This window comes from Prionailurus bengalensis, chromosome B2, assembly GCF_016509475.1.
Source record: "Prionailurus bengalensis isolate Pbe53 chromosome B2, Fcat_Pben_1.1_paternal_pri, whole genome shotgun sequence".
Taxonomy (NCBI): Eukaryota; Metazoa; Chordata; class Mammalia; order Carnivora; family Felidae; genus Prionailurus; species Prionailurus bengalensis.
The window spans coordinates 21,203,798-21,227,351 of NC_057349.1; the positions used below are offsets into that span (position 1 = coordinate 21,203,798).

General features: G+C 44.0%; 1 protein-coding gene and 1 pseudogene across 1 annotated transcript; one reads left to right on the forward strand and one right to left on the reverse strand.

The window, feature by feature from the left end:
- Window positions 1–38: 38 nt before the first annotated feature.
- LOC122489261 (60S ribosomal protein L39-like) lies at window positions 39–22,630 on the reverse strand. The gene is made up of 2 exons (XM_043590864.1): window positions 22,302–22,630; window positions 39–329 (listed from the first exon to the last, which is right to left on the reverse strand). Exon 2 carries the CDS (start codon window positions 311–313, stop codon window positions 158–160), a length of 156 nt encoding a protein of 51 aa, XP_043446799.1. The 5' UTR covers window positions 314–329; window positions 22,302–22,630; the 3' UTR covers window positions 39–157.
- LOC122490419 lies at window positions 4,808–6,076 on the forward strand (annotated as a pseudogene).
- Window positions 22,631–23,554: the final 924 nt, after the last annotated feature.

Genomic DNA, 23,554 nt, shown 5'->3' on the forward strand with positions numbered 1-23,554 from the left:
TGAACACACTGGTGCAGAAGCACAGTAGCAAAGAAAAATCATTTTCCTGATAAAACATATCCATTGTTCAGGCGGTTGTGATGTTTACAGAGTAATAGGATAGGAACACGTGACCTTCATGCAGCATAAACTTGTGTGCCATCTTGTGTGCGATCCCTTATTGACCCGGCCTGGTCCTTCTCCAATGCTTCCTCTCAGAGTTGTACCTGATTTTATTACCAGTTTTCATCCAAATCCAGTGGGGAACAGGATGATTCTGCTTTTGTTTCTTGTCCAGGAATCGCTTGATCCTGAAAGTCTTGTGGGAAGACATGGCGAGGGACGGTCAACTGGACACAGAGAAAAGGAGAGAGAAGGGAAAGTCTTTTTTAATAAGTTCCAGTGTACGGGGTGCGTGGGTGGCTTAGTCGGTTAAGCATCTGACTCTTGGTTCCGGCTCAGGTCATGACCTCACGGTTCGCAAGTTTGAGCCCCATGTAAGGCTCTGTGCTGACAGTGCGGAGCCTGCCTGCGATTCTCTCTCCAACTCTCTCTGCCTCTCTCAAAATAAATAAATAAACTTTAAAAAAAAAGTTCCAGTGTATCACAGGAGTAGTAATGGAAAAAAGTTTTCTTTAGGGTGGAAATACTAAAGCAGTGGCAGCATACTAAATCATTGAGTTTCTGGGTTTTGAACTGACTTTATTTATTTATTTGTTTATTTATTTGTTTATTTATTTATTTTTATTGAGAGAGACAGGGTGCAGAGAGAGGGTGAGAGAGAGAATACCACAAGGGGCAGATTTGGAGAAAAGCAGGACTCACCGGATGCAAGGCTTGAACTCACAAACCATGAGGTCATAACCTGAACTGGAGTCAGATGCTTAACCAACTGAGCCACCCGGGCATCCTGAAGTGACTTTTTATATCTGCCACCTCTTCTTCGCAATTCCTCTTCTGGACTTCCAAGCCTCTCCACTGCCCTGATCCTCTCCTCCGCCTCCTCGGGCTGCACCATGAGGCTGTTTCTGGCCCCTTTCTCTGTGTCTGCCCACCCGGTCCTCAACAATGCCAGCCCTTGTCAAGACTTCAGTTGTCACATTTGTGAGGATGATCCCAAACTGTGACTCTGGTCTTGACCTTTCTCCAGACAAATTTCCAGCCTTCCTCTGGGCCACACTGCTTGGTGAGGCAGTTGCTGTCTTAAGTCAGCATTTCCAAAGCGGAATTTAATTCTTTCAGTCCAAGCTCAAAACTTTCAAAATGATCTTGGACAACTTGCTGACATCTAGTTATCAAAGCATATTGACCTCATGTGCACTGATCCCTTCATGCCACCCTCTTCTGTCCCACATTCATGTCCCCACCTAATCCGGGCTCCCATTACTTCCTCCCCACACCATTGCAAACCCTCCTAACTGGTCTCCCCACTTCCGTTCTCTATCCATTCCAAATCAACCTAGATCAACCTTGACAGATTTCCCTTCCCCAAGCGCAGTCAAAAATTTGTACTCCTTGGCTCAAAGTGCCTCACTCTGCCTGATATTCAAGGTCACCGCTGGTGGGTGCACCGTCACCAAAATCTACCTCCATCTTTTCCTCAACACAAGCTCGTGCTTCCCTGCCTGTTTCAAAATGCATTTTATTTAAAAAATTTTTTTTTAATTTTTTTATGTTTATTTATTTTTGACAGATAGAGGGAGAGAGAGACAGAGCATGAGTGGGGGAGGGGCAGAGAGAGAGACACACGGAATCTGAAGCAGGCTCCAGGCTCTGAGCTGTTAGCACAGAGCCTGACGCGGGGCTCAAACTCACGGACCTCGAGATCATGACCTGAGCCGAAGTCGGACCCTCAACTGACTGAGCGACCCAGGTGCCCTTTTAAAAAAATGTTTAATGTTTGTTTTTGAGAAAGAGAGAGAGAGAGAGAGTGAAAGTAGAGGAGGGTCAGAGAGAGAGGGAGACACAGAATCAAAGCAGGTTCCAGGCTTCAAGCTGTCAGCACAGAGCCCAATGCAGGGCTCAAACCCACGAACCGAGAGATCATGACCTGAGCTGAAGTCGAATGCTTAACAGACTGAGCCACCCAGGTGCCCAGTGCATTTTTTTTTTAATTTTAATGTTTACTTATTTTTGAAAGAGAGAGCTTGAGCAGGGGAGGGGCAGAAAGAGAGGGAAACAGAGGATCTGAAGCAGGCTCCGAACTGACAGCAGACAGCTTGATGTGGGACTTGAACTCATAAACCATCAGATCACAACCTGGGCCGAAGTCGGATGCTCAACCAACTGAGCCACCCGAGCGCCCCTAGTCCAAAATGCATTTTAAATGATAGGTCCACTCGGACCTTTTCCTGATACCCTCTCCAGATGCCCCGCTTGCTCTCGTGCAGCCCTAGTGCTCTGCGGGCTCCCTTCCTGCCCTGTATCATCACAAGGCCCATGCTTGTTACCATTCGTCAGCTCCTTCGTTTCCCCACCGCGGGGAACGCCGTCACCTCTCACAGGGCCCAGGCCAGAAACTGGAGGATTCCAGATGCCTTCCTCTATCTCACTCGGGTCCTCGCAAATCAGCCTCTGAGACAGCTCTCTCACATCTGTCCCCTCTGGTCATCCTCCCTTGCCCTGTGTGAGCTCAGGACATCCCCATCTGGGAGCTGGGGCAGGACCGTCCTTGTGGCACTGAGATAGAAAGCCTGCCATCTCCACCCAGCTCGCTACCTGTGTGATTCCGGGGAGGTTGCTCGGCTTTTCTGAGCATTAGTTTTCTCACCTGCAAAGGGTTAAAAAAATAAAAAAAAATAATTTCCCACCTGGCCCGTGGCTGCAGTGACACAAGAATAAATCCAGTGCTCTCTATGCTACCAAGGAGCTCTATAAAAAAAGACACAAAACCCTGTCTGATCCCACCTATAACTTCCAATGCCAATAACTGGCAGAATAAAATTTTGTTGTTTTTTTTTCTTTTGTATTTGTTGGGTTTTTTTAAATTCTTTTGGTTGTTTTATTTTTTATTTTGTTATTTATTTTTTATTTTTTATTTTTTTGCTTAGCCTGTAAGACTGTGCACGCCATGGCCTGGCTGTACCTCTTACTGCTCTGAGGAGCCCCCAAGATAAAAAAGCACGCAGCAAGTCCTTGCACACACTCAAGTCTTGCACGTGCTGTTGTCCAGGTCTCTGATCATCCTGAGCCACCTCCGCTTTACTCCTTGATGCTTTCCACGTCTACTAACTTCTCACGCTCTTTAAGACACAACTGGAGGGTCACCTTCTCTGAGAAGCCTCCCTGGCCCCCCAGGAAATGTGGGGAGCGCTCCTCTGTATTCCAATCATCCCCATACTTAATCCATGCTATTTTCCAACTGGCTCTCCTCCCTGCTGAACTTGAGGTCCCTGTCCTGTTGGACTTGATACCCTGGTACCCAGCTCTGGGCCTAGGATATATATACCGCTAATAATTTTGTTTTGAACGACTGAAGGAATGAATGAATCCTATCTATGCCCCCCACTCCTACATACTATAAGCTCATCAAAGACCAAGGTTGTATTTCTTCTAACATCTGCCAGTTGGTCCTACGCTAAAGAGATTCTTAATCAATACTTGGCTGTTTAAAGAACAGCCAAGGAGGACAGTGTGGCACAAACACAGTGGGCAAAGGGGACAATAAGATGAGCCAAGGGGGCCAGACAGGAATGGAGCTTTGAGGCCATGGGAAGAAAGAGTGTGGGCTTCGTGCAAGTGCAGTAGGAAGCTACTGGAGGGGCTGAAGTAGACGAACAACTTCAGGTTTACGATTTTAAGCAAAGCTGAGCCGTAAAGGCCACATGCTGTATGACTTCATTGTATGACATACTTATCACGCTCAGAACCCTCCCCAGGAAATATTCAGTTTTCTCATCTCTAAGGTTAGACCAACTCACGTCCAAGGTCACGTTTAGTTCCATGTTTTTTAAATTTCTTGTTAAATAAAAAATGACTGTTAAGCTAAAGGAATAGAACCCGGCATAGCAACCCCAGGGGAGGGATGCCTAGATTCTGTTTCAGCAGCACTATGATATGGTGGGAAGGACCCAGGAGATTTGGATTCTTCACTGGTTTGAGCATTTACCACTGGAGTGACCTTAGAAAAATCATCAAATCCTCCAGCTCTTTGTTTTTGTATCTCTAAAATACGGGAGCTCTAGAGGGTGGCTTCGATGGTCCCTCCCATAGAAAGTTTGAGTTCTAACCCACCCTGGCTTTCTGAAGGCAACCTAGACCCGTCTTGAATAAAGTATGTATTCACCCACATTGTAGATTCTAACAGTTTTAATAAAATTAATGCCATTGATTTTTTTCTGTTAAAAAGACTGAGATATGGGGAACCTGGGTGGCTCAGTCAGTTAAACGTCCGACATTTGATATCAGCTCAGGTCTTGAACTCAGGGTCATGAGTTCAAGTCCCGCTTTGTGTCCATGCTGGGTGCACAGTGTGCTTAAAAAAATAAAAAAAATTTTAAAAAGACTGAGAGAAATACATGGAATATATTGCATATTAAAAAGAGTGTGGTAGGGGCGCCTGGGTGGCGCAGTCGGTTAAGCGTCCGACTTCAGCCAGGTCACGATCTCGCGGTCTGTGAGTTCGAGCCCCGCGTCGGGCTCTGGGCTGATGGCTCAGAGCCTGGAGCCTGTTTCCGACTCTGTGTCTCCCTCTCTCTCTGCCCCTCCCCCGTTCATGCTCTGTCTCTCTCTGTCCCAAAAATAAATAAACGTTGAAAAAAATTTAAAAAAATAAAAAAAAATAAAAAGAGTGTGGTAGCTCCATCTTCAAGAAAACACCAAATAGTCGATGATGCTGGTGCTGCAGGACGGCCCTGGAATGGGAGCTCGCAGAGGCATGACTGAGGACAAGGAGTGGATCCCTGTCACCAAGCTGGGCCACTGATCAATGACATGAAGATGAAGTCCCTGGAAGAGATCTATCTCTTCTCCCTGCCCATCAAGGACTCCAAGGTCATTGACTTTTTTCTGGGGGCATTCCTCAAGGATGAGAGTTTTTCTGTTTTGGTTTTGGTTTGGGTTTTTTAATGTTTATTTATTTTGAGAGAGACAGATACAGAATGTGAGCGGGGTAGAGGCAGAGACAGAAAGTGACACAGAATTCGAAGCAGGATCCAAGCTCTGAGCTGTCAGCACAGAGCCCAATGCGGGGCTCAAACCCACGAACCGCAAGATCATGACCTGAGCCAATGTTGGACACTTAACAGACTGAGCCACCCAGGTGCCCCTCAAGGATGAGGTCTTGAAGATTATGCTTGTGTAAAGCAGACCCCTGCTGACCAGAAGACTAGGTTCAAGGCATTTGTTGCCATCAGAGATTATTGCAGACACGTCGGTTTGGGTGTTAAGTGCTCCAAGGAGGTAGTCAGTCACTGCCATCCATTGGACCATCATACTGAGCAAACTTTCCATTGTCCCTGTGAAGTGAGGCTATCAGGGGAACAAGGTTGGCGAGCCCCACACTGTCTCATGCAAGGGAGCCAGCGCCTGTGGCTCTGTGCTGGTGTGTTTCATCCTTGCCCATAGAAGCACTGGCATCCCTGCCAACAAAGGCACTGTCTCAGCCCTTGTACCCAAGAAGCTACTGGTGATGGCCAGTATTAACGACTGTCACCCCTCACCCAGGGGCTGTACTGCCACTGTGGGCAATTTCAGCAAGGCCACTTTTTCTTTTTAAATTTATTTATTTATTTATTTTGAGAGAGACAGAGACAGTGCAAGTGGGGGAGGGGCATAGAGAGAGGGAGAGAGAGAATCCCAAGCAGGCTCTGTGCTACCAGCATAGAGCCCCATGTGGGGCTCAAGCTCATGAAACTGTGAGATCATGACCTGAGCCGAAACCAAGAGTTGGATGCTTAACTGACTGAGCCACCCAGGCACCCCGATCCATGTCACTTTTGATGCCATTTCCAAGACCTACGGTTATGTCACCCCTGACTTCTGGAAAGAGACAGTGTTTGCCAAGTCTCCCTACTAGAAAATCACTGACCGTCTTTGGAAGACCCACACCAGAGTCTCCATACAGGGGATCCCGGCTCCAGCTGTGGCCACTATATAGTGTTACACAAGAAAACTAAAGTGAAGTAAAGCCTGTAAAAGAAAAGAATGTGATAGATTTATAAACACTGACATGGAAGATGTCCCATGAGTGTTGCTGTTAGAAAACTGAGTTACAAAACAGTATGTAGTATAGTCCCCCCTTATCTACAGTTTCAGCTACCCGCGGTCAACCTCAGTCTGTAAGCAGATGACCGTCCTTCTGGCACATCAGCAGGTCAGTAGTAGCCTAACACTATATCACAGTGCCTCCGTCAGTCACCTCACTTCATCTCATTATGTAGGCATTTTATCTTCTCATGTCATCACAAGAGGAAGCAGAGTGAGTACAGTATGGTCAGCTATGTTGAAAGATCACATTCACCTGACTTTTACTACAGTATATTCTTACAATGTTTTTATTTTATTATTGGCTATTATTGTTTATCTCTTGAAATTAGACTTCATCATAGGCATGTACATATAGGAAAAAACAGAGTATATATAGGGTTGGATACTCTCTGTGGTTTTAGGCATCCACTGGGGTCCTTGGGATGGATCCCCCATCGATAAAGAAGGACAACTGCATAATATATCATTTTTATAAGACAAGAGTGTGTGCACATATAAATACACAAATCTATTCCTCGCTCAGTCTTTACTGTCTTACTATGCACCACAGTCCGCCCAGTGGCTCCAGGCAAACACACAGAAATCAGTCACTCTTGGTTCCTTCCCTTCCTTCGCACCTTAGCTCTCTCTCTTCATAGGAGACAGGGGGAAAGCCCATGGATGTTGGGAAGTTTTATGGTCTTGGGAGAGAAGACAATGCACCAAAGAAGATTAGAGAATAATTTGGAATAGATGTTGTCGTTGGAGGAGAAAGAACCCTGCGGTCGCGGTGGTCAGAGAAGAGGCATGAAGGGGCTGAGTTGGGCTTGAGTGGGGAGTCAGGCTAGATGAGGGCAGGCCCTCTAGAGGAGCAGACACGTGAGGGAAGTGGAGGGAGTGTGTGGCATGTCAGAGGAGAGGGGCCACTACTGAGCAGGCTGGGCAAAGGCACTTGTGTTCATCTTCTAGGGCTCCCACAACAGAGTTCCATAGATCGGAGGTGTTTAAACAACACAAGTTCATTTTCTCAGTTCTGGAGGCTGGAAGTCCAAGATCAAGGTGTTGGCAGGATTGATTCCTTCTGAGGCCTCTCTCCTTGGCCTGCAGATGCTGCCTTCTTCCTGGGTCCTCACACAGTCTTCCCTCCGCATGTGTCTGTGTCCTAAACTCCTCCTCCTCTTATAAGGACACCAGTCAGACTGGATTAGAGTCTATCCTACTGACCTCATTTTAACTTAATCACCTCTTTAAAGACCCTGTCTCCAAATACAGTCACATTCCGAGGTACTGGGGGATAGGACTTCAATGTATGGATTTTGAGGGAAACACAGTTCAGTTCGTCACACTGTCTATGCCTGAGGTATAGTAGGTGGTCAGGAAATTGTTGAAAGACTGAATAAATGAAGTGCATAAGATTTCTTTGTTTATGGGCACAGCAGGAAGTTTGTAGGACACTTAAAGTTGTAAAGATCATGGAGAGAAAGTCTAGATCCAAGCTCTAAGACACTCTTGAGCAAAGGGCCCCCATGATGTTGATGTTGTTGCAAGCACATTAGATGACAATGTTCTGCCCTGTGGTTTGGAGCAGAGGTGAGGCTGGGAGGAGAGAGATCAGGTGAAAAACCATTTCAGTCATTCCAGGTGTGTGGTGACAAGAGGTAGGGGCCACAGAATGAAAGCTGGAGGCAGATGGATGTGCCCAGGGTAGGGGTGGGAGGGGGTGGTGTTCCAAGCACCTGCACCCAGCTGATGTGTATGTGAGAGCCATATTCTGCCTTCACCTTGAGAACAAGAAGTCCTCTAGAAACTGGAAAGGCAGTGGTTACCAAAGCTGTGTAAGATGATCTCATAGGTCCTGGGACACAAATGACTCCAAACAATTCCTTTTGACTCAGGGCCCTCTCAATTTGTCCCACCCTCAGCTGGGTCTACTCTGCCCTTGAATATGAGTAGACTGCACTAAGATTCTTATTGGTTGGCAGAGATATTAAACTTATTCCCACCTTGTCTTGGGTTTTGTGGTTCTCTCCCCTAAGCACACCACTTGTACCCACTAGGACGCCCTCTCCCTTCTTCCCTTCCTCTGAAAATTCTACCTGGCTTTCAAGGCCCAATTTATATATTGCCTTATCCACACACCTCTTGGTAGCACTACAGCTCATGTGAGTCTGTCCTTTGGCTGAGCCCTAATCACCTAAGGGCTCACTATAAGATGATATATAGTGATACTATAAGATGTATCATGATGTTAAATAAGGTACCATGCCCATGCTTAAGATATTTGGAACATTTTTATGCCATGCAAACTCCCCCTTGAGACTCTAAGTTCCTTGAGGTCATGAATTTGGAGCTTCTTATGTATTTGTTACACTGTAAAACCTAGTGCATATTAGGTGCTCAACAAATTAATGCTGAAACAATAGCCAACACGCCAAAGGTCCACATAAATGGAGTTAGCGGGCAAAAAAGGGCAGAGATAGAATATAAGCATATTCATTTCAATTCGTAGAAATAGCCACTAAGCTCTAACCCCACCAGCTTGCCCAGTACTTCCTTAATGTGGCTCAAAAAAAGCCTTAGCTCCAAGTCAAAGGGGTTCTTAACTTCCAAAAGGAACTTCACTCTCTCTGTCTCAAAAATAAATAAACATTTAAAAAAAATTAAAAAAAAAAAAGGGGGCGCCTGGGTGGCTCAGTCGGTTGAGCGTCCGACTTCAGCTCAGGTCACGATCTCGCGGTCCGTGGGTTCGAGCCCCGCATCGGGCTCTGGGCTGATGGCTCAGAGCCTGGAGCCTGCTTCGGATTCTGTGTCTCCCTCTCTCTCTGCCCCTCCCCCGTTCGTATAAAAAAAAAAAAACCAACAACAAAAGGAGCTTCATGTGTAGGAACTCAAACTTGACTTAACCTCATATGCATAATGTTGATAAAAGGGTTGAGTGGACCAGACTCTTGGCAGTCTGCACCTGAGGAGGTGATTAACCAGTCCTGGGAAGCAGGTTGGACCAACACTTCTGATAAGGATCAGGCAGAGGGCCTGAGGGGAGCTGGCACCAGGGCGGCCTTTGGGGAGGAAGACTGTTGTTAGAATTCTCCTTAAGGGAAGAGACCAGGGGCGCTTGGGTGGCTCAGTCGGTTAAGAGTCTGACTTCACCTCAAGTCATGATCTCGTGGTCTGTGAGTTTGAGCCCCGCGTTGGACTCTGTGCTGACAGCTCAGAACCTGGAGCCTGCTTCTGATTCTGTGTCTCCCTCTCTCTGTGCCCCTCCCCTGTTCATGCTCTGTCTCTCTCTGTCTCAAAAATAAATAAAGCCTTAAAAAAAAGGGGGGGGGGGGGAAGAGACTAAAGGAGAATTGGCAATTTTTTTGGAGAAAAATGTAACAGCTGATCCTCAAATTTGCATAGAATTGCAGGAAGTAATGAATACAAAAAGAATCTTGGGAAAGAAGAACAAATTGAAAGAAAAAAACAAGAAGAAGAACAAATTGAGAGGACTCACACTTCCTAATTTCAACATTTATCACAAAACTGCAGTAATCAAATGAGTGGAGTACTGGCATAAGGACAGATAAATCGAGCAACAGAATAAAATTGAGAATCTAGAGATAAACTCATGTGTCTATGGTCAAATGATTTTCAACAAGGGTGCCAAGTCCATTCAATGGGAGAGAGAACAGACTTATCAATAACCGATGCTGGCAAAACGGGATTCCTACATGCAAAAGAATGAAGTTGGGCTCTCATACACTGTACACAAAAATAACTCAGATTGATCAGTGACCTAAATATAAGGGCTAAAACCCTGGGGCACCTGGATGGCACAGTTGGTTGAGCATCCGACTCTTGGTTTTGGTTCAGGTCATGATCTCACGATTCATGGGATTAAGCCCTGCTATCAGCATGGAGCCTGCTTTGGATTCTCTCTCTCCCTCTCTCTCTCTCTCTCTCTGTCTCTTTCTGCCCCTCTCCTGCTTTTGCTCTCTCTCAAAACAAATAAATTTAAAAAAAAATTAAAATTTTGTGCACCAAAGACATTATCAAGAAAGTGAAAAGAATCTATGGAATGGAAGAAAATATTTTCAGATTAAATATCTGATAATGGTTTACTATCTAGATTATATAAAGAATTCCTAGGGGTGCCTGGGTGGCTCAGTCCATTGAGCATCCGACTTCGGCTCAGGTCATGATCTCATGGTTCATGGGTTCCAGCCTCACATGGGGCTCTGTGCTGACAGCTCAGAGCCTGGAGCCTGCTTTAGATTCTGTGTCTCCCTCTCTCTGCCCCTCTTCCAATCGTTCTCTCTCTCTCTCTCTCTCTCTCTCAAAAATAAATAATAAAAACTTAAAAAAAAAAAGAACTCCTAACACTCAACAAGACAAACAACCAAATTTAAGAAATGGGCAAAAGACTTAAACAGACATTTCTCCAAAGAAGAAATACAAATGGCCATCAAGCATGTAAAAAGATATTCAACATCATTAATCATTAGGGAAATGTAAATCAAAAACACAGTAAAATACCGCCTTCTAACCATTAGGATGGTCATTATCAAAAACAAATAAATAGAAAGAAACAAGTGCTGGTGAAGATGTGGAGAAACTGGAACCCTGATGGGGATGTAAAACGGTGCTGCCACTGTGAAAAGCTGGTGTCTCCCCCCAAAAACTAAATGTAGAATTACCATATGACCCAGCAATTGCACTCATAGGTATATAGACAAAAGAACTGAAAACAAGTGTACAGATACTTGTCCACATTATTCACAATCGCCAAAAGGTAGAAACAACCCAAGCATCCATCAGCAGATGCATAGATAAACAAAACATTGTATTCAGTCCTAGAAAAGGAATAAAGTTCTGATATAACACAGACAAACCTTGAAAGCATTATGCTAAATGAAATAAACCCAACAAGGGGTGCCTGGGTGGCTCAGTCGGTTAAGCCTCTTTTGATTTCGGTTCAGGTCATGATCTCACGTTTGGTGAATTTGAGCCCCACAATGGGCTCTGTACAGGGAGTGTAGAACCTGGTTGGGATTCTCTCCTTCCCTCTCTCTCTGCCCCTCCCACACTTATCTTGCTCTCTCTTTCTCTCCAAATAAATAAACTTAGAAACAAAGAAACCAAACACAAAAGGTCAAATATTGTATGATTTCATCTATATGAAGCATCTACAATAGGCAAATTGATAGACACAGAAAGTGTAATTGCAGTTATCAGGGGCTGGGGAAATGGGGAGTTATTAATGCTCACAGAGTTCCTGTTTGGGTGGTAGAAAAGTTTTGGAAATCGATAGTGGTGATGCTGGTACAACACCGTGTATGTAATTAATGTCACTGAATTGTACACTTTCAAGTGGCTAAGATGGCACATGGCAAATTCCGTGACTTATATTTCAGCACAATTCAAAAAAATCTTATAAAATGAAATGAAAGAAGAATTGGTAGAGACAAGGAGGAAAGAGAATGCAAGGTGGGTACGGTGCTCTCTGGAATGGGTTGTTATTGGGAGACTGGATGGTGGTGGGCAGCCTTTTATTCCAAAGATATTTTGTGTTAGGCACCAAACATATGCCTAGATACAAAAAAAAAAAAAAAAAAAAAAAAAAGAAAGAAAAGAAAAGAAAAGCAAGAAAATCATTAGTAGGGAAGATTTGCTCCAGCAAATATGAGAGAAGCAACATTGACCTTAGAGTTATGAGACTAACCCACAGGCTCTCTGGGTCAACCCACGATGCCAAGATAATGACTCTAAGGTCACTGTCTATGCCCAAGTTTTACCATTCTGGTGGCACTTATTTCCTCTGCCATGTCGAAGCTCAAGTCTCATATAATATATGGGAATGTCACAAAAAAATGTCTCAGGTGACAGGTGCCAGAAAGCTTGTGTAGCTCAAAAATGTTTATTCTTCCAGCCTCTCTTCTGTAGAAAAAAAAAAAAAAAGAGGGTGTGCCTGGGTGGCTCAGTCAATTGAGCATCAACAGTCCTGAGATCGAGCCCCGTGTTGGGCTCTGTGCCAAGTATGGAGCCTACTTGATTCTCTCTCCTTCCCTCTGCCCCTCCCTTGCTCAATATAAACAAAGAAGAAAAAAAAAAAAGAGGCCAGTATGGCTTGCATAGTCCTTTCCATTTACTTTTTAAGACAAAATATGTCTGCTTCCTATTCTACAGCATTACAAACTCTGCTATCGTGAGAGAAAGCCGCACAGAGTCACACTCCTTCCTTGAAGGGATGTGACTTTAAATCCTCCCCCTGGCGTGTCCAGGAGTTACCAGCTGCACCAGGATAGTGCTGCCCGGCGCGGTCCTCCACCTCCTGGGACGGACTCTGAGCAGGGTGGTGTTGCAACCTGTCTCTAGAATGGCATGAGCATTGAGATACAGTACTTCGCAGTGCTTGGCACACAGTAGATACTCAAAATATGTTTGTGCGATACAGAGAATCCCAGGGCCCTCTGAGCTGGAGAAAGAAGCACGAGGAGGTGATTGTGAGGGGCAATAAAAGTGACATCCGTGGAATACTAATGAAGTCTAAGTTCAACGTTAAGACAGGGACATGTTTATTTTTTAAATTTTTTTTTCAACGTTTATTTATTTTTGGGACAGAGAGAGACAGAGCATGAACGGGGGAGGGGCAGAGAGAGAGGGAGACACAGAATCGGAAACAGGCTCCAGGCTCTGAGCCATCAGCCCAGAGCCTGACGCGGGGCTCGAACTCCCGGACCGCGAGATCGTGACCTGGCTGAAGTCGGACGCTTAACCGACTGCGCCACCCAGGCACCCCGGGACATGTTTATTTTTTAAAATTTTTAATGTTTATTTTTGAGAGAGAGACAGAGCGTGAGTGGGGGAGGGGCAGAGAAAGAAGGAGACACAGAATCTGAAGCAGGCTCCAGGCTCCGAGCTGTCAGCACAGAGTCTGACAGGGGCTCGAACCCAAGAACTGTGAGATCATGACCTGAGCCGAAGTTGGATGCTTAACCGACTGAGCCACCCAAGCACCCCTAAGACGGAGACGTTTTTAAAAGAGAGCACACACGGTCCTTTATTTGCTTCAAGTGTCTTTGAATATCTCTGCCATTTCATTTCAATGATCTTAAACCTTCCATTGGATCAGGAACTGATTTTCAGGAATAGCCACTGTTGAAATGAAGACTGAACTGACTGTAAATTGGGCATGTCATTAATTATTTAAACCTACTGAATGAAATAGACCACCTGAGGGGCACCTGGCTGGCTCAGTCCCAAGAGCATGAGACTCTTGATCTCAGGGTTGTGAGTTTGATCCTACATTGGGGATAGAGATTACTGAAGAAAATAAAAACTTTAGGGGTGCCTGGGTGGCTTAGTCAGTTAAGCGTCTGACTTCAGCTCAGGCCATGATCTCATGGTTCATGAGTTTGAGCCCCACGCCGGGCTCTGTGCTGACAGCTTGGAACCTAGAGCCTGCTTCAGATTCTGTGTCTCCCTCTCTCTCTCTGCCCCTCCCCTGCTCATGCTCTCTCTCTCTCTCTCTCTCTCAGAAATAAACATTAAAAAAATTTTTTTAAGAAAATACTTTAGGGGAGCTTGGGTGGCGCAGTCGGTTAAGCGTCCAACTCCAGCTCAGGTCACGATCTCACAGTCCGTGAGTTCGAGCCCTGCGTCAGGCTCTGGGCTGATGGCTCGGAGCCTGGAGCCTGTTTCTGATTCTGTGTCTCCCTCTCTCTCTGCCCCTTCCCCGTTCACGCTCTGTCTCTCTCTGTCCCCAAAATAAAAATAAAACGTTGAAAAAAAAAAAAGAAGAAAATACTTTTAAAAAATAAGTGAAATAGACCTCCTCAAAAGCACAAATAAAAGTGATGTAAAGAGACTTTTAAAAAAGATACTTCTGTATGAATGACATCTGGGTAAATTTGATATGATGGCTAGTTTGCTTTTATTTTCACTGCTTTCTTCTGATTTAACTTGTGCTATGCAGTTACACCCCACAGCTGGCCCTAAACACTAATTGCTAAGAGACAGCTCTTGCAGGGAGGTAGATTCAATTAGCATCACGTCTTTAATGACCCCACGTATTACATACATCACATGTATAATTACTTATTTTATGGCATCATGCTATCCCATAGATAAACAAAAACTTTGAGAAAATTTACTAGCTTTTTGGGGCGTGTCCCCCAAAGGGTGTCATTTTCATTTGAACCAGTAACCAAGATGAAAATAACCCTACTGTCAAGGGTTAACCTGTGGAGGTACATTAAGTTCAGAAATTCCCCCTTGTGAGGGGGAATTTTAACATAAAATGGCCAAAATGTCCATCACACCCACACGTACAAGGGAAGGCACAGCGTTGGAAGTGTACATTTGAATAATCCAGACATCTTGTATTCAGAGAACTCCAAGAAAAGCATGGGAGACTGCCCTATGAGTAAATCATTAAAACAAAGTCTGACTTGGGGTACCTGGGTGGCTCAGCCAGTAAAGCATCTGACTTTAGCTCAGGTCATGATCTCATGATTCATGGGTTCGAGTCCAGCATCAGGCTCTGTGCTGACCGCTCGGAGCCTGAAGCCTGCTTTGGATTCTGTGTCTCCCTCTCTCTCTCTCTCTCAAATAAATAAACATAAAAAAAACCAAGTCTGACAAGGACACAAGGCAGACATGAGGAGGGGTTAGAGGCCAGCCACAGCCTTTATGTGGGGATTCAATATCGAACAATGAACGGGCGTTTTCATGGCAGACAAAAGTCAGGATGACATTCCAGAAAGAATGAGCAGAGCAGCACGTGCCAGGGCACGGAAAGGGTGGTGGGTTTGGGAGAATTCCCTGTAAACCTGCGCTGCTGTACCTGGGGCAAAATCAGTGGGAGGTCAGAAGAACAATGGAAAACTTGAGGTAACGCCTGAGATTTCTCCTCACTAGGTAATAAAGGAAGCCTCTGCACAGGCAGTTCGTCTTCATCTTAAAATACAAAGGTAAGTTGGGGTATTGGATTGTAAAATACGATTGAGATAGAATGAGCAGTCCTAGGAACAACTGAACCCCCAATCGCCAAGCTCAGCCGTGCTCCTCAGAGAACCAGTAGCATCAAAAGAAGACTGTCTCTTGCCATGCTCCCTCCATCTCTGGTTTTTAAAAACTTGTCCGTTTACCACAAGGAAGCCAGGCGAAAGAAGGACAATCAGACGTGGAGAGTATTGGGGCAGTTCCCAACGGGCTGCGTGAGCCTGCGGTCACTGTGCTTCTGTCCTGGGTCAAGACTGAGAAGCTGCAGAAGGAGAGTTAGAGGTGTGGCAGGTAGGAGATGATGCACAAGGAACAGCAGTCTGGAGAACTGATAGTTTCTGTTTGTTTTTTTTTTAAGTTTATTTATTTATTTTTGAGAGAGACAGAGACAGCATGAGCAAGGAAAGGGTAGAGAATCCCAAGCAAGCTGCACTGTCAGTACAGAGCCCGACGCAGGGCTCGAGCCCATGAAACCGTGAGATCATGACCTGAGCTGAAAACCAAGAGTTGAACAAAGGCTTAACCGACTGAGCCACCCAGGTGCCCCAGAACCGAAGGTTTCTACGCAGTAGAGTTCTGTTCTTTATTGCCTACTCGCCATTCTCTAAGAAAGGCAGCTGTTGCTGGTAATTCTCATTCCACACCCACCACTTCTGCTGTGGACGGATTTCCTCCCCTAATGTCTTCCACCATCCAAATGTTTCTGCTATTCATGCCCTCAGAATGGAGATTCCACACGAAGCTGTCTGGTGTTTATCATGGACCACAGGAGGTGCTCTGCCTCTCATTCTGTTTCCTCCCCAACGTCCACTACTTCCTACCAGAAAAGATTAGAAATTCCCTCTGATCAAGATGTGACAAGGTTCATTTGCACATTTAACAAATTATGTTCTTTTTGTGTAACAAATATAACTATTTTTTTAATGTTTATTTTTGAGAGAGAGAGCACAGGTGGGATGGGGCGGACACAGAGAGGGAGACACAGAATCTAAAGCAGGCTCCAGGCTCTGAGCTGTGAGCACAGAGCCCGATTTGGGGCTCGAACCCACGGACTGTGAGATCATGACTTGAGCCAAAGTCAGACGCTCAACCGACTGAGCCACCCAGGTGCCCCAACAAATAATTTTAGTAAGTTATTGCAGCATCTAATTGAGGAAGGGGAGGAGGAAAGGAGATAATATATACAAACCCACCATTCTGTGGTGGGTGCTCTCAACATATTATCTCATTTAATCCTCTCAATGTTCCTGTGAAGGAAGCTTGTTCAACCCATTTTACAGATGTGAAAATAAACAAGAACTTCCCAGCCCAGTTCTTGAATACAGTGGTCTAGGCAAGTATCCAGCACAGAAGATGACTGATAAATGGTAGGCAAGTTCCACTGGATCCTTGTCCCTGATCAAGTTGATAAAGATTTACCTAGGTTTTCCTGCTTTTTCACCCAGAGCCAGTTATCATGTCCTATCTTGGCACTCAAAACATATATTGATGGAAAGCAGAAAGTTCTTCACACTATATTTGGCTCTCTAAAGGAAAAGTCAAAGTCTTATATGCATTTAAAATACTACTTTTTGCCACAAGGGATTTAAAGTGATTTACCACAAAGATAGGTACAATAACATGACTAAATATAAATAAGAATAAAATAATAAGATTATATATAACATAAATATAATAGTTAAAATAAAAGTTAATAACAGAAGAGTAAAAAAAAAGTATCATAAACTACAGGCTATAAGGAAATACATAGTTGCTATGATTAAGCCTTAATTTTTACTTTTTGTTTACTACCAGCCAAACTGAAAATGAAAACATGGTCAGTTAATAGTTCTTTTTTTTTTTTTAATGTTTATTTATTTTTCAGGGAGAGAGAGAAAGACAGAGTGTGAGTCGGGGAGGGGCAGAGAGAGACAGGGAGACAGAGAATCCGAAGCAGGCTCCAGGCTCTGAGCTGTCAGCACAGAGCCCGATGTGGGGCTCGAACCCACAAATTGCCAGATCATGACCTGAGTGGAAGTCAGACAGTTAACCAACTGAGCCACCAGGCACCCCAGTCAGTTGATAGTTCTAAGTGTTAGAGAGAAAAAGAAACTTCCTCAAGGGAAGCTTAGCTTTTCTAAAAATTTAGTTTTAAAATATATACCTCATACACAATTTCATATTAGCTTCTATCCTCCCTACCTAATGATAGAATAGACACTATTCCTATCATATATTCCCATAGCAAAAGCAAAGCATTAAAGTAGAATTCTCCAGTCAAGGTTAGAGTCTCTAGAAAGGTCCTCAAGGTGGGATACAGATTCCATATCAGTTATCAATTGCTATGTAACAAATCACCCCAAAGCTTAAACCAACCACCACTTTATTTGTTCATTATTCTGAGAGTCAGCAAATTAGGCTGAGCTTAGCTGGGCAGTTCTAACAGTGCTCAAGCCTCACACTACAGAAGTTCTGATTTAACTGGTCTTGGATGCGGCTCTTCATTGGCAGCTCCCTAGGTGATTCTTACGTATTGTCAAGCTTAAGAACCACTGGCACAGTGCATAACCCTGAATCACAACTGAGAGAAGGCAATTATCCTCAGGTGAAGTTAAAAGGACTTTAAGAAATGCCAGACCCAGGGGTGCCTGAGTGGCTCAGTCGGTTAAGCATCTGACTTCCGCTCAGGTCGTGATCTCACGGTTCATGAACTTGAGCCCCGCTTTGGGCTCTGTGCTGACAGCTCAGAGCCTGGAGTCTTCTTCGCATTCTGTGACTCCCTCTTTCTCTGTCCTTCCCCTAGTTGTACTACGTGTCTCTCTCAAAAAATAAATAATAAACATTAAAAAAATTTAAAAAAAGAAATGCCAGACTCAGATTATCCAAAATAATAGTGAAAAAGAACAAACTTGGAGAATTCATACTTCCTGACTTCGAAACTTACCATACAGTTACAGTAATCAAGACAGTGTATAGCATAAGTATCAATATATAGAGAGCAATGGATCAGAGCTCAGAGCCCAGAAATAAATCCTACTTTTATACTCAGTTGATTTTCAGCAAGGGTTGAAAGAGCCCCAAGATCTTTCAAAGGGGAAAGAACATTCTTTTCAACAAATGGCACTGGGGCAACTGGATATCCACATGCAAAGGAATGATTCTGAATCCCTTCCTTCCATAATAGAGAAAAAGTAATGCAAAATGGATTGCAGACCTACATGTAAGGGCTAGAATGCTATAACTCTTAGAAAAAAAGCCCAGGATTGTATACCATGGCCAAGTAGGATTTATCCCCAGAATGCAATGTTGTTTTAACATCCAAAATCCAACTAATGTAACTCACTATACTGATAGAATAAAGGACAAAAAAACCACATGGTCCTCAACAGCTGCAGAAAAATCATTGCTCAATATCCAATGATATTCATGATACAATCTCTCAACAAACTAGAAATAGGGGCACCTAGGTGTCTCAGTCATTTAAGCGTCCAACTTCAGCTCAGGTCATGATCTCACAGTTCATGAACTTGAGCCCCATGTCGGGCTCTGTGCTGACAGCTCAGAGCCTGGAGCCTGCTTTGGATTCTGTGTCTTCCTCCCTCTCTGTGCCCCTCCCCAGCTTGCTCTCTCTCTCTCTTTCTCTCTCTCTCTCTCTCTCTCAAAAAATACATAAAACACTAAAAAAAATTTTTTAAAAACTAGAAATAAAAGGAGGCTTCCTCAATTTGACACAGGCTATGTATGAAAACCTGACAGCTGACACTATACTTAATAGTGAAGACTGAACATATAATGGAATACAATTCAACCTTAAAAAGAAGGAACTTCTTTTTTTTTTTTAATGTTTAAAATTTTTATTTATTTTTGAGAGAGAGAGAGACAGACAGAGCATGAGCAGGGGAGAGGAAGAGAGGGAGGGAGACACAGAATCCACAGAAGGCTCCAGGATTTGAGCTGTCAGCACAGAGCCCGACATGGGGTCAAACTCACGAACTGTGAGATCATGACCTTAACCAAAGTTGGACATTTAATCGACTGAGCCACCCAGGTGCTCTGGAACTTCTTTTTTTTTTTTTTTAAGTTTCTTTATTTATTTTGAGAGAGAAAGAGAGAGAGAGCAGGGGAGGGGCAGAGAAAGAAGGAGAGAGAGAATCCCAAGCAGGCTCCACACTGCCAGTACAGAGCCCAATGTGGGGCTCAAACTCACAAACCATGAGATCATGACTTGAGCCTAAACCAAGAGTGGTAAGCTTGACTGACTGAGCCACCCAGGTGCCCCAAAAAGAAGGAACTTCTGACACATACTACAACATGCATGAACCTTGAGGGCGTTATGCTAAGTGAAATAAGCCAGTCACAAAAACATAAATACTGTATGATTCCACTGATAATGAAGTATCTAGAATAGTATAATCTGTAGAGGCAGAAAGTAGAATGGTGGTTGTCCAGGGCTGGAAAGATAGGGGGAGGGGGATTTTTTGTTTAGGGGGTACAGAGTTTCAGTTTGAGAAGACGAAAAGAGTTCTGGAGCTGGATGGTGGTGATGGTTGTATAACAATGTGAACGTACTCAATGCCACTGAATTGTACACTTAAAGATGGTTAAAATGATAAATCTTATGTTATGACTTTTATATTTCACCACAAGCTAAAAAATAAAAAGAAGCAGGGGCACCTGGGTGGCTCAGTCAGTTAGGCATCTGCCTTCGGCTCAGGTCATGATCTCATGGTTCATGGGTTCAAGTCCCTCGTCGGGCTCTGCACTGACAGTGTGGAGCCTGCTTCTGATCTTCTGTCTCCCTCTCTGTCCGCCCCTCCCCTGCTCTCTCTCTCAAAAATAAAATAAACATTTAAAAAAAAAGTAGATAAAACAGTGAAAAAAAAAACTAATGTTTCCCTCTGCGACTGGGAACAATATTTTCTCTCACCACTTTTATTCAACTTTGTCCCAGAGTCTCTAGCCAGTGAAATAATGCAAGAATAAACAAATAAAAGGTATATAGATTGGAAAGAGAAGAAGCATAACTGTCTTTATTCATAGACAACATGATCCTGTATGTAGACAATTTTAAGGAGTTTCCAAAAACTTACTAGAATTAGTAAACCAGATCAGCAAGGCCACAGGATAAACGAACCAATACACAAAATTAATTGTATTTCAATATACTAACAATAAACAATCTAAAAATAAAATTAAAAAGTAATTCCAGGGGTGCCTGGTTGGCTCAGTTGGTTAAGCATCTGACTTTGGCTCAGGTCATGATCTCATGGCTTGTGGGTTCGAACCATGTGTCGGGCTCTGTGCCAACAGCTCAGAGCCTGGAGCCTGCTTCAGATTCTGTGTCTCCCTCTCTCTCTGACCCTCCCCCACTTACACTCTGTCTGTCTGTCTGTCTCTCTCTCTCAAAAATAGACATTTAATTTTTTTTTTAAATAGCAATTCCATTCACAATAGCATCAAAAAATAAAATACTTGGAAATAAATTTAACAAAAGAAGTGCAAGAACTATGCACTAAAACCAGAAAACATTACCAGGTATTTATCTGAAGATCTGAATAAATGGAGAGATGTACCATGTACATAGACTAGAAGGCTCAATATAGTTAAGAGGGTAATCCTTCTGGGGCACCTGGGTAGCTCACTCAGTTAAGCAACCGACCAGCTCAGCTCATGTCGTCGTGGCTGGTGACTTCAAACCCCACATCGGGCTCTCTGCTGTCAGCATGGGGCCTGCTTTGGATCCTCTCTCTCCCTCTCTTGCTGCCCCTCCCCAACTAGCATGCATGCTCTTTCTCTCTCGAAAATAAGTAGACACTTTAAAAAAAAAAAAGGGAAATCCTTCATAAATTGATCTAGAAATTACATGAAATCCCAATTAAAATCTCATGAGTTTTTTGGTAGAGTTTGACAACCTGACCCTAAAAGTTATATGAAATTCAAAGAACCTAGAAGAGCCAAACAATTTTGAAAAAGAAGAACAAAGTTGGAGGACTTATACTACCTGATTTAAAAACTTAACTATATAGCTATAATAATTAAGACAATCTTATATTGGCATAAGCATAGATATATGGGGCAATGGAACAGAATAGAATGTCCAGAGATAAGCCCTTACCTTTATGATCAGTTGATTTTCAACAAAGATATGGAGGCAAAAAATATGTGTGTGTGTGTGTGTGTCCTTACCTCACAGTATTCACAAAAATTCATTAATAGACTTAAATATGTAGGAATTAAATAATTATGTTTACAGATGCTAAAATCTACCCCCCTAAAACCCCCTCCCCCCCCAAAAAAAACCCCTGACTAAATAGCTCCTTGCTTTATTTTACTCAGGCAAACGACTGAGGCTAAAGATGGGCCAAGTATCTTTTTTTAAATTTTTTTTTTCAACGTTTATTTATTTTTGGGACAGAGAGAGACAGAGCATGAACGGGGGAGGGGCAGAGAGAGAGGGAGACACAGAATCGGAAACAGGCTCCAGGCTCTGAGCCATCAGCCCAGAGCCTGACGCGGGGCTCGAACTCCCGGACCGCGAGATCGTGACCTGGCTGAAGTCGGACGCTTAACCGACTGCGCCACCCAGGTGCCCCAAGATGGGCCAAATATCTTGAATGGAATTGTGTGTTATTTTGAACACCTTTATCAATATTTTTCACTTTGTGACCAGATTTGTCAAGCTGAGTCTCTTGGAAGGAAACCCCCATCACAGCATCCTGCTGGACATCTGCATTGGAAAGAAAGGCAATGGGATTTTTAAGTTGACCCTGAGGGTATTGAAAAATCCTAGGGACGCCTGGGTGGCGCAGTCGGTTAAGCGTCCGACTTCAGCCAGGTCACGATCTCGCGGTCCGTGAGTTCGAGTCCCGCGTCAGGCTCTGGGCTGATGGCTCAGAGCCTGGAGCCTGTTTACGATTCTGTGTCTCCCTCTCTCTCTGCCCCTCCCCCGTTCATGCTCTGTCTCTCTCTGTCCCAAAAATAAATAAATGTTGAAAAAAAAATTAAAAAAAAATCCTAGATGGGTTCTAAACTCAGATTTTGTTTTATAGAAGAATACATTTGTTTTCCATCAAGAGAATTTAATTAAGAATTAGGCCAGTAAATTCTCAAACTCAGCTGTAATCATTCTCTCCAATTTATTTCGAAGACATGGCCAAGAAGGGGAGACCTACCCAGGGCTGTTTGGTACCGGATTTCTTTGGCCCCCGAGGGTGGAGAGGGTTTACAAAGCCCTCAGTCAGAAGCTGTGGTTATGGGGATTTCACACAGGAGATGCCCAAGTGTGTGTTTCTCCTGACAGCCTGGAATATTGCTGATCCAGGACCGAGCCTGCTTAAGTGAAATGCCTCGGAGGCAAGCAATCCCTCAATTAATCTTCTCTGGCTTCAGTAGACCTGAGAAATGAAAGGGCACACCTCTCTCTCAAGGGAGAGCTGTGGGTTTGTCCATGTCTTCTGGATTCCTTCCAGCTTCTGGGTAGGTTTTCTTTCTTGCAAGTCTGGAATGGGTGTGGAAAGCAGCACTTCCGTTCATGTCCACCAGTGGTAGCATGCTCATTCACCACCAACACAAGCAGCAACTGGTAGGACCAACACCTTGCTTCTTTTGTTTAGAGATTTGGTACAAAGAAAAGCAAGCCCCCTCCTATGAGGCTAATAAAAGGGAATTTGTCTTTAAAACAAGGATATACACCCCAAACATGACTTCCACCTATCTCCCTACCTACACACAAATACTCATTAAAGTTGAATTTAGGGGACACCTGGGTGGCTCAGTTGGTGAAGCATACGACTTAGGCTCAAGGCAAAATATGGTTCATGGGTTCGAGCCCCACATTGGTTCCACTCTGACTGCAGAGCTTGTTTGGGATTCTCTCTCTCCTTCTCTCTCTGCCCCTGCCCCACTCGTGCGTGCACTCTCTCTCTCAAAATAAATAAATAAACTTTAAAAACATCGAATTTAAGAATAGCCTCTCATGTCTCTTAAGACATAAACTCCCCCCTTAACAAATTAACCTTAAAAACTCTATTCCAGTTAGTAGTGACCTTTCTTCATTTTGGAATATGTCACTCTCTCATCAGAGACATCAAATCTGTTTCTTCTCATGAATAATAATGTCACAATTAAGAATTATAACTTTTGGGGCGCCTGGGTGGCACAGTCGGTTAAGCATCCGACTCTTGATCTCAGCTCAGGTTATGATCTCTCAGTTAGGGAGTTCGAGCCCTGCCTCAGACTCTGCTCTGATGGTGCAAAGCCTGCTTGGGGTTCTGTCTCTCCTTCTTTGTGCGCCTTCCCCACTTGTGCTCTTGCTCTTTCTGTCTCTCAAAATGAATAAGTAAACATAAAAAAAATTTTTTAAAGAATTATAACTTTTGTTTAATGTTTACTTAATTTTGAGGGAGAGACACAGAGCGTGAGCAGG

What these genes read in the sequence shown, in the direction of transcription:
- LOC122489261 (XM_043590864.1), bottom strand. Translation starts at nt 313, where the DNA reads ATGTCTTCCCACAAGACTTTCAGGATCAAGCGATTCCTGGACAAGAAA.